At 28.9% G+C, this 14,815-nt stretch overlaps 1 protein-coding gene and 1 long non-coding RNA gene across 2 annotated transcripts; both read right to left on the bottom strand.

The window, feature by feature from the left end:
* Nucleotides 1-8,653: 8,653 nt before the first annotated feature.
* On the bottom strand, nucleotides 8,654-11,004 carry LOC100205165 (clavesin-1). Its single transcript, XM_065793349.1, has 3 exons — nucleotides 10,212-11,004; nucleotides 9,403-9,769; nucleotides 8,654-9,192 (listed from the first exon to the last, which is right to left on the bottom strand). Exons 1-2 carry the CDS (start codon nucleotides 10,854-10,856, stop codon nucleotides 9,599-9,601), a joined length of 816 nt encoding a protein of 271 aa, XP_065649421.1. The 5' UTR covers nucleotides 10,857-11,004; the 3' UTR covers nucleotides 8,654-9,192; nucleotides 9,403-9,598.
* Nucleotides 11,005-12,651: 1,647 nt separating this feature from the next.
* LOC136077745 (uncharacterized) lies at nucleotides 12,652-14,400 on the bottom strand. Its single transcript, XR_010637245.1, has 3 exons — nucleotides 13,550-14,400; nucleotides 13,122-13,217; nucleotides 12,652-12,907 (listed from the first exon to the last, which is right to left on the bottom strand). It is a non-coding gene; the product is annotated as an uncharacterized LOC136077745 (long non-coding RNA).
* Nucleotides 14,401-14,815: the final 415 nt, after the last annotated feature.

Genomic DNA, 14,815 nt, shown 5'->3' with positions numbered 1-14,815 from the left:
TGTAGAATGATATAATGTAGTTAAAATAGATTAAAGTGAACAATAAGCACGTTTTATTCGTAAATTAGTATACTAATTGAAAAAAGTATTATTATCAAGTAAGTTAATATAAACTTTTGACATATCTGCTTGTTGCTGCTCATTGGATATTGTATCATGTAACAATGTTTATGTAAAGTGCAAAGTAGAAAAATGCAAAATGGAGCACATTATTTGCATATGCCCTAAAGAAACAAAAGTCCCAATAGAAGCAAGAGCTTATATACGGGACCAGCGTTTAAAAACAGGACCAAAAGGGCTATTTCAGATGTCTTCGGTAGATACATCTGCTTTAAAAAAAAACAGCAGGATTTAAGAAAATGAAAAAAATATATCACATCACAAACATATTAATAATGAGCTTTCAAGTTTATTACCAGATCCCCCGGAATGTCTATCTGAAATAATAACATCTCAGGTATTTTTATTTGCGTGGCCTTAAAATTTTAATTTGTTTTGTATATATTTAACGCTCATTTAAAATAAAATCACTTATCATAAGTGTTTTAAATTTATTACATAAGCAACAGGATGAATGGAAACCAAGTAAAAGAACTCAGGCAGATTATAGTATTCAAAGGTTTCCAAGATATGCAATGGAGCTGATCAGAGGCGGATGTTCTTCAAATCTCGGCGCAGCTCTTGAAACGCCTTACTCCATGTTATCAAGCATCTATTGCTACCGGAAGTTGAAATCAATAATATTCTAATGGATAAGTGTAAATTAGATTGAGCTAAGTCAAAAGAAAAAACAATTACAAAAAACGCAGATTCAGAACAGAAGACACAACTATTTTGCATTGGTTTAGATGGAAAGATAGATAAGAACACAAAAATGTACTTAAAGGCAAATAGTTTTGAAAGAAAAAATTTCATAGCAAAATTTGTTGCTGCTGAGCATCACCTTACTTTCACACATGAGGATGGCAAATTTCACGGGATCTAATTGACACACAGAACAATACCCATTGTTGGTGCTACTGGGGATGTTCTTGCTCTTGAGACATTTAGTGTACTTGAAGAATATGACAGTCTAAAGAGCATCCGTGCTATTCTTTTAGAAAATACTGCATCAAACTCAGGTTGGAGGAGTGGCTTGGTGGTTTATCTAGAAGAGTTGATAGGAAGGAAACTTCACTCAAAAGGTTGGAGCCTTCATCAGAATGAACTCCCACGAAAAGCCCTTTTTAAAAATTTAGATGGAAAACAACTTCTATCACTGAAGGATATATTTCACATGAGATATTAAAAGATATTAGTCATGATCAAAGGCTTCTTTACGAATATTGTAAAGGTATTCGATTAGGTAAAGTAGACGACAAATGGGCTAATTGTAAAATAGATTCAATGAATCACGTTCGATGGTTAACCCTTTCTATACGAATTATTTGTTTATACACTGGAAATATTTTTCCAAACGCAAGTCTGAAAAAGCTTACCCATTATATTTTGTAAAGTTTATGCTTCATCGTGGTTTCAAATAAAGAAATCTTCCAAATTGTAAGATTCCCCCAGATTCTGTTCACTATTAATCAATTAAACCTTATTAAGTTTGATAATGTAAAAAGAATTGTAAAAAAAGACACTCAAGGTAATGCTTTCTGTTTTGATACCTGCAAATTTCCTCTACGCAATGGTTAAAAATAATGATGAACAGATAAGGACTCTCGGATTTGAGACAATACTCACTCTCAGGAAACAGTAAACTTTTTAAAATTAGTTTTTCTATTTACAATTTAACAGGCATCTGTATATAAGCTTTTTTAAAAATGTATTGTGCTAAATTTTATAATATTAAGTTTTAATTAAGTTTATTAATTTTGTTTGTTTTTCGCAAGTTTTTTGAAAGGAACGATGTTTTTATTTTTAGAAACAAAAGCAGTTATGGAATAGAAAAAATAATACCTTAACTAAATTGAAATGCTACGAGCTGGATATCTCTTATTGGTATTGCTGATCTTGCTTATATCAAAGTGGATCTACCAATTACAAAAGAGTTTTTTGATGAAGATATATTATCGTTAAAAATAAAATAAAGCCTAATGTTCAAGACCTCCCCTCTCATTCCCAGAGCGTTGAGAGATGTGTCAAATTAGTTTCTGAAGCTTCTAACACCGTATATGGATTTGAAGCCAGGCATAAATCTATTCTAACAAAACTACTTAGCAGGAAAATGCCATAGTCGTTAAGATTTAAAAAAATAATTGAAAAATCGACCTACTCTAATATATATATACATACATATATATATATATATATATATATATATATATATATATATATATATATATATATATATATATATATATATATATATAATGTCTTGTGGTCATTGAGTATAGGGTAAGTGTTTATACTAGAGATGTATTTTGTGGATCGGGGTTGAACTTGCTCGAGTTTGCCTATATCTTGAGCAAATATGGTGATCAATATGGTGATAAATTCTAAGTGTGGGCAAACGCATGAAAGAAACATGTGTCAAATAGTACATATTACGGTCTTGAAAAGCACTTCTAAGCCTGCCAAGTATAAGGTTGCGAGCTGATGCAACTATGCATACTTATTTCAGCTAGTGTAATAGGCCGACAGTATCGTTCATTGTTCATAAGCTTAACAATATCAAATAATAATTGTGCATCTCCTTTGTTTTGAACATTCAAAGTTGACAATTCAAAATGTATTGGCGGCTTACTATTTACAAAATTTAATAAAGCGTCGCTTTATATCGAAAAAAACGCTTTTCTTTTTTCTTTTTACTCCGCTTTTCTTTTTCGTTTTGATGCATCATACTTAAAAAAAGATCATACAAAAAAAACCTGAAGACAAGGATTCAAACTCAGAAAATATTGTAACAGACAAAAAAAGGATAAATTGGAACAGCGAGAAGATAGAAGTAAGCGTAACAATTTAAGAATAAGCGGAATTGAAGAATCTGTAAATGACGTTGGGAAGAGTGCGAAAAAAAAGATTTAAATATTTTCTTAATACAAAACATCTGGTTCTGATTGAACCAGATAGCATTTCTAAAATTTGATTCGTGACTCTGTCGTAGTTAGAAAGTAATTCAACTTGCGATAAAAAGTTTCCATTATTGTCCTCAGTAAATCCTTAAAGGTGACCACAAAATGTAAAAGAATTTTTTGATAGCATAAGTATTATGCGGAATAACCGTTCTACAACCATCAGCCAAAATAATGCCCCATATCGTAATTCATCTTCAGCTTTTTCATCAATGGTTTTACTATTCTTCCATAGTTTGAGATCCGCACAGACTTCAATGTGATGTTGGGAACTTTTTCGAACCTTTATTCCTACATGCCATCAATTTGTGATGCTTGAATAAAGCCAACAAGTTTGATTGTATACTGCGTCAAGAATACTTCAATAACAAAATCTGTAATCGTGTAACTGGACCAAACTAGACCAAAGTTTGATGCAGAATAATAGTTTAACTGAAATTTTTGTTCTGTTGATTAGATCTTTGGAAAATGGTCTTTTAGATTTGTGACTAGGAATGTTTGCCAGTTATCTTTAGGTATTATCAGAGATTTTCTGATTTAAATATCAATTTAGGTCATTATTTATAGAGACATTTGTATAAAAGGAAATTTTTTTCATTAAAATCTATCAAAGCTTCCTGAGCATCTTTAGTGTGAACTATTTCATCTGAAAAACTTTTGATTTCTCCATCGCTACAGTAGACTTTAGCTAATTTACCAGCAATCGCTCTTGTATAATCTTTCACTTAAATAATTTATTACAAAATTCACATTCGATTGTTGCATCATTTGGATTATACTCTTAGCTATTATCATTAATAAAAAACTTGTCTTTGGTAATTTATTTAATCCTTCTTGTTTTAGTTACTGGTATGTAAAAAACAAAAACGTGCCAAAATACCTAAATTTTTAAAATTATTGATGAACTTTTCTTCAAACCAACTAAAATAATTTTTTTGTGTCAGTTGGGCTAAATCTAACTAAAAAAATTATTTTAAAAATAAAATTGATGATTTTGATTTTCCGATAACTTCGTCCTTAACCCCCTTTAATTTTAAAATCAATTATTAGGGAAAAAAAATTTGTCAGATTAATAGCATATATTAAAGAATTAAGAAAAAAGTAGAAAAAAAAATAAAATGGTAACCTGTTGCTATGGTAACCATAAAAAATTACCAAAAAACAGCAAAAACAGGTTTCACACCAGCCAATATTGTGGACAGGCGTGTGACCTGTTTATATGGCGTTTATATAGAGTAGAAGAGTGTTTTAAGTTAAACAGAATTTTTTTTTACAAATAGAAAATCAGGTGTTTTGAAGTCAAAGTCCAATATTCAATAATATGGTACTAAAACAGCATAAACAGCAGGTGTAAAAAAAAAAAAAAAACTATTTAACTTAAAACACTCTATACCAGTTAATAAACAACCACTGAAAATTTTAGAAACGGCTCTTAAATGGTTAGCGAGCGATGTTGGCCGGCGTCTTAAATACTTCATACTGAGAAAAAAGCAAATTAACATTTTTTTTATTAAATAACACCAAAAAATGTATAAAAAAGTAATCATTAACTTCATTAAATCTAAAAAACAGTATTTAAAATCCTCCTAGTTCATAAGTTATACCCTCTTTTTCCAAATTATTGTCATTTTTTAAAAAGTTTTTTGCCCTATTTAACGCCTTAACTTATTCTTTTCATTCATTCTATAATTAGATTGTTTTATTTTTTAATATTTATTTTATTGGAACCTTTAACCATGAAAGCACCTGGTAACATATTTAATTGTTCAAAAACTAACACTGAAGCTTTCATAACAATATTAAAATTTTCTACCGCATCGTACACACCAAATTTCAAATTATCAAGTGACACATACCTGGTCTTCGGTAATCCGTCCCAAATCATACAATTTGAACAATTCATTAGCGTTTTGAGTTTTACCATGTAAACATTTTTTTAGCTCTGAGTCTTTGCTGAGATCCTCAAAAATAGGTCTATTAGAAGACCTGGACCTGTTCATTAGAAGACCGGGACCTGGTTTGTAAGTTTTAGTTTTATTTGCTTTATCAAAGTTGAACTTGCACCAACTATTGATGCCGGTAGGACAATGAGGAAAGTGAAAGTTATTTGTTTTGGAAGATGCAACATGAAATAATGTAGCCAATGCGCTTGCCTTCATACCTGCTAAGTTTCCAGCATTTTGCCTTATAGCAACGCCAAAGAAATTTTTCAGACGATCGATTACTGCATCTGTAAGACAACTACGCCCACTAAGACCTTTTTCTTTTTTCTATAAATTTTGTAGTCGTGTACCAACACGTTTTTGATAGTGTCCCACGCATTCTAACTTATTAACTTGAATGCCAGGGTAAGTATCTATGACATTAATTAAACTTTTACGGTCCCTGTCTCTTAAAAAATTCACATATCGCCGTTTGTACTTGTCAATAGATCTTAAAAACACACGTTTTGCACCAGTGGTTTCCATACCGCTTGCAGATCCTTTGTTTTTGTTTTACAAATATGAGAGTTTCTCCATTGGGCATAGGCTGTAGGGTTTGTTTTTAAAATATCTTTCTTTAAAAAGCAACCTTTGCAGAACCTGCACATTGGTTCAACATCCAAAACCTTTCCAGTGTCAATTGATAACGCAGAAAAGACACCGTTTGATGATGAAAAGCCTCTTCTCTGCCAAGTACCATCCCGCGACACACCAATATCAAAAACTTCATTGTTAGCAGCGTGTTTACGCAATTCTGCTACTGCATCAAACATGGTATCTACGGCAACTTTTTGTGTTATAGCACCTATTTTCACCGCTAACTTATCATAATTATTTTGAGTCATTGGTTGTAGCATATTCATTAAAGTGGTAAAGATTTTTATACCAGAATGTCCCTGTCCAAGTGTACGCATTGCGTATACTGTTCTACAATTAATATCATATCCTCTGTTACATTGTTTTAAAGTATAAAACTCATTTTCATATTTGCAGTTAAAGCACTTGATAAGTAACTTTGAGGCAAGCCTATTTTTGTCTTGCATTTTTTCGGACAATGACAAGGATGAACACTCGCCACATTGAGGACATGCTAAAGCACTAAATATATCAGATAATATAGAGCAAACTATAATCCTATATCCAGATATTTTCATTCTTGTAAAAGTTCTGGAACAATTGGCTTTACCTTCTTGGGTAGAGATTCGTTATTTATAGAGTTATTATTGACAGTTGTAGTATTTGAATCAATCAAAATTGTTACAGAAGGATTATCATTTAACTCCATTTCAATATTTTCTTTGTCAAGACTGTTAAATTTCTTCCCTAAGAAACCTCGAGGTACCTTAAAAAAATGCTAAACTTGAAGAATTTAATAATTAAAATCAGTAAACAAAAAAATAATTTTGAATTCTGCATACATTAAAATGCATAAATAAGTGAAGTGAACACTGAATTAACAGCGTTATATTTATATACAGAGGCAAAAAAAAAATTTCTTAAAACTAAAATTTGCCCGACCAAAACGTATCAAATACCCAACTATACTTGTCTAAAACGAACTATAACTTGAAAATAACATTAAAAAACTAGCAACACTAAGTTGATTTAAATTTAATAAAGAATAAACACAAAAACGGCATCACCTTATGTCATCCCATATGGATATCAAAATTCAACTTGAGAGAGAGGTACAGTAGTTTTATTTATGTTTTTTTTGTTGTTGATAGTTTTATTTACTTTTATCCGAGCTGCTTAACTTACCCTTGCTAGGTAAATAGCTGCTTAACTTACCCCTACTACGTGAATAGGTGCTTAACTTACCCCTACTACGTGAATAGGTGCCACATTAAAAAGAACAGTAAGACTCAAGAAAAAACAGCTATCCATAATCAAAAGTCTAATAAAATTTTAAATTATCAACACTTAGATGGTGGCAGATAAAAAAATCATAAAAATTAAAATATACAAAAAAGTATTTAAGAGAAAAATGGCAACAGATTCTTTTTTATTATTTTGATCCAAAATAGAAAAAGCTTGTAATAGAACAAGAAATGCTTAACGATTCACAGTTTAACTTGTCACAAATTATTCTTAAAACATTAGATGTTTTGTTATGCGATGCGTAGTTTGCGAGATATTTTAATTGCCCAACTTGTCTCCTTGCTCAACTAGACCAGCTTTATTCTACAAATGTCTTGGGTATCTATGTTAATGAAAACTTTAGTTGGAATTACCACATTAAGTTATTGTGTAATAAAGTTGCTAAAAGTACAGGAATATTGAATAAAGCTAGATTTTCTCGTTTATTCATCGTTTATTTCATGTAAACCATGGAAATATTACTTGTTATATGCCAATAAATTTAAACTAAAGCCTATTTATTGTCAACAGAAGCATGTCACTCGTCTTATCAGTTTAAATACAGATTTACTCATGCCAAGCCAATTTGAAGTAAAAATTATTAACTTATATCAGCCTTATGTTTTATATACTTTGTTTGATGCAGAGATGTAAAACTAACTTTTTTGGTAAACAAAGTTTAATCGATTTTGAGTAAGTTATCAAACACCTTATCTTTGGAATTAAGTTGTTCAGCCAAATTTTGATGTCAATCTCTTTTCCAGTTTTTAAAAATAAGTTAAAGAATATTATTTTTTCAATGGATATTATAGGGTAGAGCGCGGCATATAGGGACACTTAAGAAACAAATGCTAGTTGCGGATAAACTAATCATAGTTGACACTGTTTGTTATAAATTATTTTAAATTCATTGATATAAGAAAAAAAAAAAAAAAATTCTAAAAATACGACAACCAAAGTAACAAAACTCTAGATTAGCAAAATATTTACATTTTGCAAGTGGGTGGTGGTGGGTGGGTGGTGGTGGGTGGGGCAAAACGTGATAGTTAAAAAGCAGCAGTTATTCGTTAATTGTAAAGCTTTAAAAATACAAAAGCTCTCAAAAAGTAACATACCCATATAAATTACACGCCCATACACCCATTTAAACATGTTCAGACATTAAACTCTCAAAAAAGTAACATACCTATATAAACTATTAAAACATTTTTGAGATATAATTTTTAACCAATAATTGTTTCAACTATTTGCTAATTTAACTTTATAATTTTGTAATTAATTTAATTTGCTAACTTATTTTATATTCATATTTCAATTTTCATGTGGTTCTGGCCACAAGATCAGTATGATCTTCTTCCAGATCCCAAGTTTATATTATACGACATGTATTAACTGAAAAAAAAACTCTTCCATAGGTTCTTTCCACAATTTATAAAGATTAAAAGATACAAATTAATACCATTATTTAAAACTAATTTTAGAAAATCAAGCATTTCATTTCATGGAGCTTCTCCTCGGAATATATTTTAATATCTTTATACGCCTAATAACTTGCTATATTATTTATGCACAATACTTAAGTATGTATTGGAATTTTTTGAGTTTGTAATTTACGAGCGGTTCTTGATGACAAAACCTGATTGGTCTTCTGCGAGTATCTGCGTTTTTTTTTTTTAATACTTGTATATTTGTTTTATCTTCTAACTTATTGTGTAAGGATTTTTTATTTTAATTATTTAAAACAATTTTAACTTTTCATTATAAATCAAAACGTTAATCTAAATTTGTGAAGCGTACACGTTAAAGTTGCATTATATACAATATTGTAAATTATGTGCAGTTTAATTTATTTTATTTGACTTGATAGTATATTAGTGTAATTTTCACTGTTATGTGTAGTTAGCACACAAATAAATGTTGTAAACTTCACTCACTATGTGATTAATGTCATAGTTTGATTATTTTTATTAGGCAAAAAAAAAAGGTTTATTAATTTATTTAATTTATTCAAGATTAAAAATTAAATATAAAATCTTTGATTTTATGTTGGAGTTTTTTTTCACTCATCCAGTTTCAAACCAAATTTATTGTATTGCGTTGACGTCTGTATCCAATATGAGATTGTTTTTTTTTAACTGACATCACGGTATATAGCTGATGGCTCGCAAAAATTGGGTGATTTTTTTATGGTAGCAGTAAATTGTATACAAATTTGCCACTTTTTAATAAAAGCTTCATGTTGAGCTTCAATGAAATCTTCTAGAATCGCAACCATGAATTAAAAAAAGGATCTATAAAGTAAAATTGCAATAACCGTTAAAACTTTAGAGCAAAATTAATAAAATAAAAAAACATTACATAAAACAAAATAAAACTTCACTTCAAAATTAATAACTTAATTATCGTTTACTTAACCAAACCTTTGAGTTGTTTATAAACATTGAAACAAATGAGTATAATATATAAGTAAATACACCTATGCAAATAATTAACAAACTCACACAACTCTGTCTTTAATAAGCAAATGCTAACCATATATGAATAACATCAGCGAGGCAACATTTTTGATAACATACCGACAAAGCTAAACACCAGCTTATGAAAAGAAATATACGTTAAAATAACGTGTCTTTCTAAAAGTCAGCTTCACATAACTTTTTTACGCAAATAAATTTCACATGCGCCTATAAAAAGAACCTATAGAATTTTTTTTCTTTCAGATTTTCCTTTGAATACTTCTTTTTCTAATAAAGCTTTGTACAACCACGATTTGTCTGTAATCAAAAGGTCACCTCCGAGTTCACGTGGCAAAGCGTCCGCTTTTATATAGTTTTGCAACTCAAACAAATTTTTGCCGTGAAAATAGATCTAAAAATAAAATCAAGCGACATGCTAATATAAAGTATAGCATAAAACACATGTTTAGAATTAAAAAAAAAATTAAATACGTGCAACAAAATAAAAATAAGTTTCTAATGAAAAAAAACTCTTATTTTAATCATATGTGCACTCAGTTTAGGAGAAAGAGACGTTCGCACATGCAAACGTACCGTCGTACCCATAGAGACCTCGCACATGCAAACGTACCGTCGACAAATTTGTATATTGATAGGTTAAAACTCTTAAATTTACATAAAAATTTTTCACTTCGTTTTAAAGACTAATATATAAAATAGCCTTTACACTTAACTAGATTTGTGTGCAACGCTACTCTTATCAATAAATGTTGCTGCACTCCATTGACTTATATCAACCACATTCAAATAAGAGTATTTCCTAGTGGTTAAAAAAAAGTCATTAAGACGCTTACTCTGCTTATTGTCTTTTCTTTTAAAGTTGATTTAATGAGTGTCAACATAACTCTCACATACCATGGTTGATTAATAAAGTGAATTGCTTTGAATCTAGCTGGGAAGCAATCTTGAAACATTTTAATTGCATCAATAAGATGTTGTTTATTCAATTTTTGTGCATCTGCAAATTTCCAGCCTGTAAAATCTACAACAAGAACCACACCAAAAAGTTGCGTACGCTCGCTCTCAATTAAGTACTCCATTGTGACAAAAAGGGCTCTTAGAATGTCGTCAAAAGTATATAGAGCACTGTTCCAATTTCCAGCAAACAAAAAAATTAGGCTTCTACCAAGATGATCTCGTAGTGGTGATACAGTTGGAAGTCCGTCTTCAAACACTGGACGCAAACAGGAAATGTTAAGTGTCTTGAAAAAAATAAAGTGCTTTCGGCGAAATTGGTTGTAATTAACAAGTAACTGAAATGCTTTATCCTTGTCGTATTTCCTGGATCTCAAAAATCGGATAATAAACTCATCGTCGACTCTCGTAAATAAAATATCTGGTCGAAGTTTTATCCTATCGCGTATAGCTTCAACATCCAAACATCGCGTATCGGTTCGTTCGTTTAGTTCATTAAGCGCTTTTTCAAAATCTACATCCATTTAGTTTTGTCGTTAAAATGTTTTTAAATATCTTTTCTCTTTTTAGAAAATTTTTTTTTATTTAAATCAACCTAAATCCAATATATTTTTTTTTCTTATCAATAGTCGACCTCAATATATTATTTAAAAATTACACAAAGGCAAAGAGTTATAAAAAATCTAAATCGTAAACAGACTTATAAAGGAAATACGTCATTAACTGCTTTTATGTGTAAATAATTCACACGCTTATCGTAAAATCAGTAGCTTTTGTTTCCAGAAAAACAAAAAAAAAAACAAAAAAAAGATGAAAACAAAGAATGAAAAAAAAAAAAAAAAAAAAAAAAGGATTTTGGTTTCCTACTAAAAACGACGTGGTTTTATAAAATATAAAAAGACTTATTGTTATTTTTTTTTGTATCTAAGCATTCATGTAAATATATTTTTGAACAAATTTCTTCCAAAAAAATGAAAAATTCAATTTGAAAAATGTTTTTTTTTTGTTCTTTAAACAATACGAATCTTTGTACAAAATATAAAATTGAATGATATAAAAATATTTAAATGAAGTCAGGAAAATAAATGAATAATTACAAATACAGATTTCGTTAAAAATAATAAACAACGTTAAAACCGCTAAAAATCGCATAAAAGTCGTTTAAAATTAAATTAAAATAAAAAAGATTTTAACATTTTTATTACAATTACAAAAAAATGGCTTTGAAATTTATTTTCCATCGTTCAAATTTTGTCAAAATATAGATGTCGAAGTAATCATTAGGTTGCGAGTCTTTACTAAGATACGATATCAATGCATTGATCTCATATTTTAGTCTCGCCATTGCAATGGCAAGAATTCCAAGGATTTTTGAGAATTTTCATCACTTAATAGTAATAAGTAATTGCTTTTTATTCTTTTTTCTATCATATATAAAAAAATTGGGCCAAATTAAATAGCCAAGAGTTTAAACTGCTTTTTTAAGAAAAAAAGATTATTATTTTTTTTTTTAATTAAAGTGAAGTTTGAGCATTCGAATATACAAAATTTAAATATATAAAAATCAAAATTTTAACTTAGTTTTAAAAAAAATTATTTTGCACATACATTTGGGGAGAATGAAATATGCAATTAATGGGAAATTAAAAGAACACTTAGGGGCTGAGCTTATGGATAAAAAAAACATCCCACCCAAAGGGCTGTTCATATCGCTCATAAACCACCCAGCAAACTTGCCATGTTTAGCCCACCATCGGCCGACAAGCATGGTCTAATCCTAATAATAAGTGCGGCCGTGGTGCAGTGGTTAGAGCGCTTGCTTTATAAGCAGGAGATCCAGATTCGAAACGACATCTGGATGTCACGGTAAGGAAGGAGGCGTGAACTTCCTGGTTAAATGCACTTCCGCGGTGCTCTGTGACAAGACCGTTAGGACTTCTTGGGGCACCTAAAAAAAAAATCCAAATCTTGCTCACCGTTTAAGGCATGGTCCATGCATGGCAGCCGTTTTTCGAACGGCGTTTAGCCGATGCTTTGCTATTGCCTTTTTTTATGCTACTTTTGGTTCATTTTGTTTGTTTTTAACATTTATTGCTATTCTTATAAATAACCGATACTTTAATAAACGCGAGATTTTAACTCAGAGACTTTTGGGAGACAAATGTAAGATTTTAACTTAAAGATTTTAAAGTAAAACAAGTCAGGAAGAAGAAGGTGAAGCGGGGTATTGTTTGCCTACCTAAAAAAGTCGCATGGGTGATATAAAATGGAATGTGGGATACTTTAAACTTATAAATATACAGTCATTTTAGCAATAAGTTTTATATTACCAAATATTTTTATTTCAATAAAATTGCCTTGCAATACAATACATATATAAGTTTAAGGTTAGCGAACGGCTAAACTTCTTCCATCATTTCAATTTGATGCTTGCATGAACTAAGGTTTGGTACTTTTCGATATCCACATTTTTCTGCCTGTCAAGCTGATAGATTTAGCAATTACAACCAAGTCACCCAAAAATAGCCAAAAGTGAAGAAATCGTAAAATAAGTATAAAATCGTAACCAAAATAGCTAAAAGTAAAGTAATTGTAAAATAAACGATAAAAGTTAGTAAGAAGATTAAATAAGAAAGTAATAGATTTATCTCTACTACATTAATTAACACATATTTTTACATATTACAAGTAATACAAAAAAAAAAAGAAAAGAAAACATTAACAAAAAACTCAGCAAGTGTATATATATACACTTGATGAGTTTGTTGCTGTTTTCTTTTATATCTTACATTGTTTGTCCAATAAATCACAACTCATTGACTCATTGACTCAATGATAACATTAGATAATCGTGTCGTTTTCGAGAAAATATTCTCAATGAAATACTACATATAAAAATTATAAAAATATATTAGGTTTCTTGGGCTACCATATAAAAGATAAAAGAAAAATCTTATGTTGTTAATCCAATATTTAACAACTCCATGACTCCATGATAACATTAGATGATCGTGTTGTTTTAAAAAATACCATCAACGAATTACTACATATAAAAATTATAAAAACATATTCCAATTATCTTAAAACTATAAACACATTGTGATCTACACAAATGTAACTATAAATTTTATTATATCTCAATAAATGATTTCAATACATTAAACACATTTAACTTGCAAAGGAATAAAGCAAAAGCATAAAGGAAGATCATCATTACTATTTAATGTCTTCATGTGTTAATGCTTGATACTACTCGACCTCCAATTTTACTGCAATCTTTTTCTCCTGACGATGTGCCAGGTGATTAAAAAGTCTTTTAAACAGTTTTGCACCTACTTTCTAATAATAAATAGATATTAAAGCACTAAACTTACATTAAAAAATAGCAATAACTTATATATTAGAACTTATCTATAGATTAAAAAACTAATTTACTCACAATATTGTGTTATCTTCATTTTACCTTTTTACATTATTAGTTTTTTTCGTTCTTCATTACATTGTTAAGCTAACATCATTATTCAATCTAATTCTAACAATTAACTCAATCATGTAGCTTTTTTTGTATATAAAAATATTTTAAAAAACTGAACAAATGATAATAATAATGATGAGAACAATGATTCTACACTTATTGACATAAATAAAAGACAATGTTTAATCTACATATTTCAAGAAAAATAAATAAAATATCAAAGAAAAGTTAAGACAACTAAAAAAACCATCAAGTATTTTTAGCTTACACTTTTAAGGCACTTTACACTTAGCTTACACTTTTAAGGCGCTTTACACTTAGCTTACACTTTTAAGGCACTTTACACTTTTACTTTACCTTTTTCATGTTTTTGAACTGCAACTGTTAAATTTAAAACAAGATATTTAGATGTGATCCACTTAATTGCTACAAAACAATTGTCTATTAATTTATTTACTGTTGATTATGCCAGGAATTTGTTTTAACTACAAGGGAGTGCTATATTAAAAATGTTTATGTTTATATTAAAAAGTCACCACATTGAACAAGCGAAAAAATAAAATTATTTTATGCCGCTTAACTACAGATTTACCCATTTATATAAGTAAATGATATAAATATATATCTATATATATTATAATAATATTATATTTATGTATTTATGTATATATATATATATATATATATATATATATATATATATATATATATATATATATATATATATATATATATATAATTATAGAAATACTTAAATATAATTATACGTATATCATTTACTTATACTATAAATGATATAAATATAAAATAAATAATATAAAATATAAATGATTTGAGATCGTTAAATCATACTATTAGTATAACATAACAAGTCATAGGTTATACCTCGTTGAAATATAACATTTGCCGAATGTTATAACCTATGACAATATTCATCATTAAATAGTTTAACCTATGATAGTATAATCTATATAATATAGTACAGCTTATGATAATATATAACAAAAT

Source organism: Hydra vulgaris, chromosome 03 (assembly GCF_038396675.1).
Source record: "Hydra vulgaris chromosome 03, alternate assembly HydraT2T_AEP".
Classification (NCBI taxonomy): Eukaryota; Metazoa; Cnidaria; class Hydrozoa; order Anthoathecata; family Hydridae; genus Hydra; species Hydra vulgaris.
This window is presented reverse-complemented; position numbering and strand designations above follow the sequence as displayed.

What these genes read in the sequence shown, in the direction of transcription:
- LOC100205165 (XM_065793349.1), bottom strand. Translation starts at nt 10,856, where the DNA reads ATGGATGTAGATTTTGAAAAAGCGCTTAATGAACTAAACGAACGAACC. An exon ending in AAGAAAAGACAATAAGCAGA is followed by an intron (nt 9,770 to 10,211) that starts GTAAGCGTCTTA and finishes TTTTATTTTTAG; the next exon opens with ATCTATTTTCACGGCAAAAA.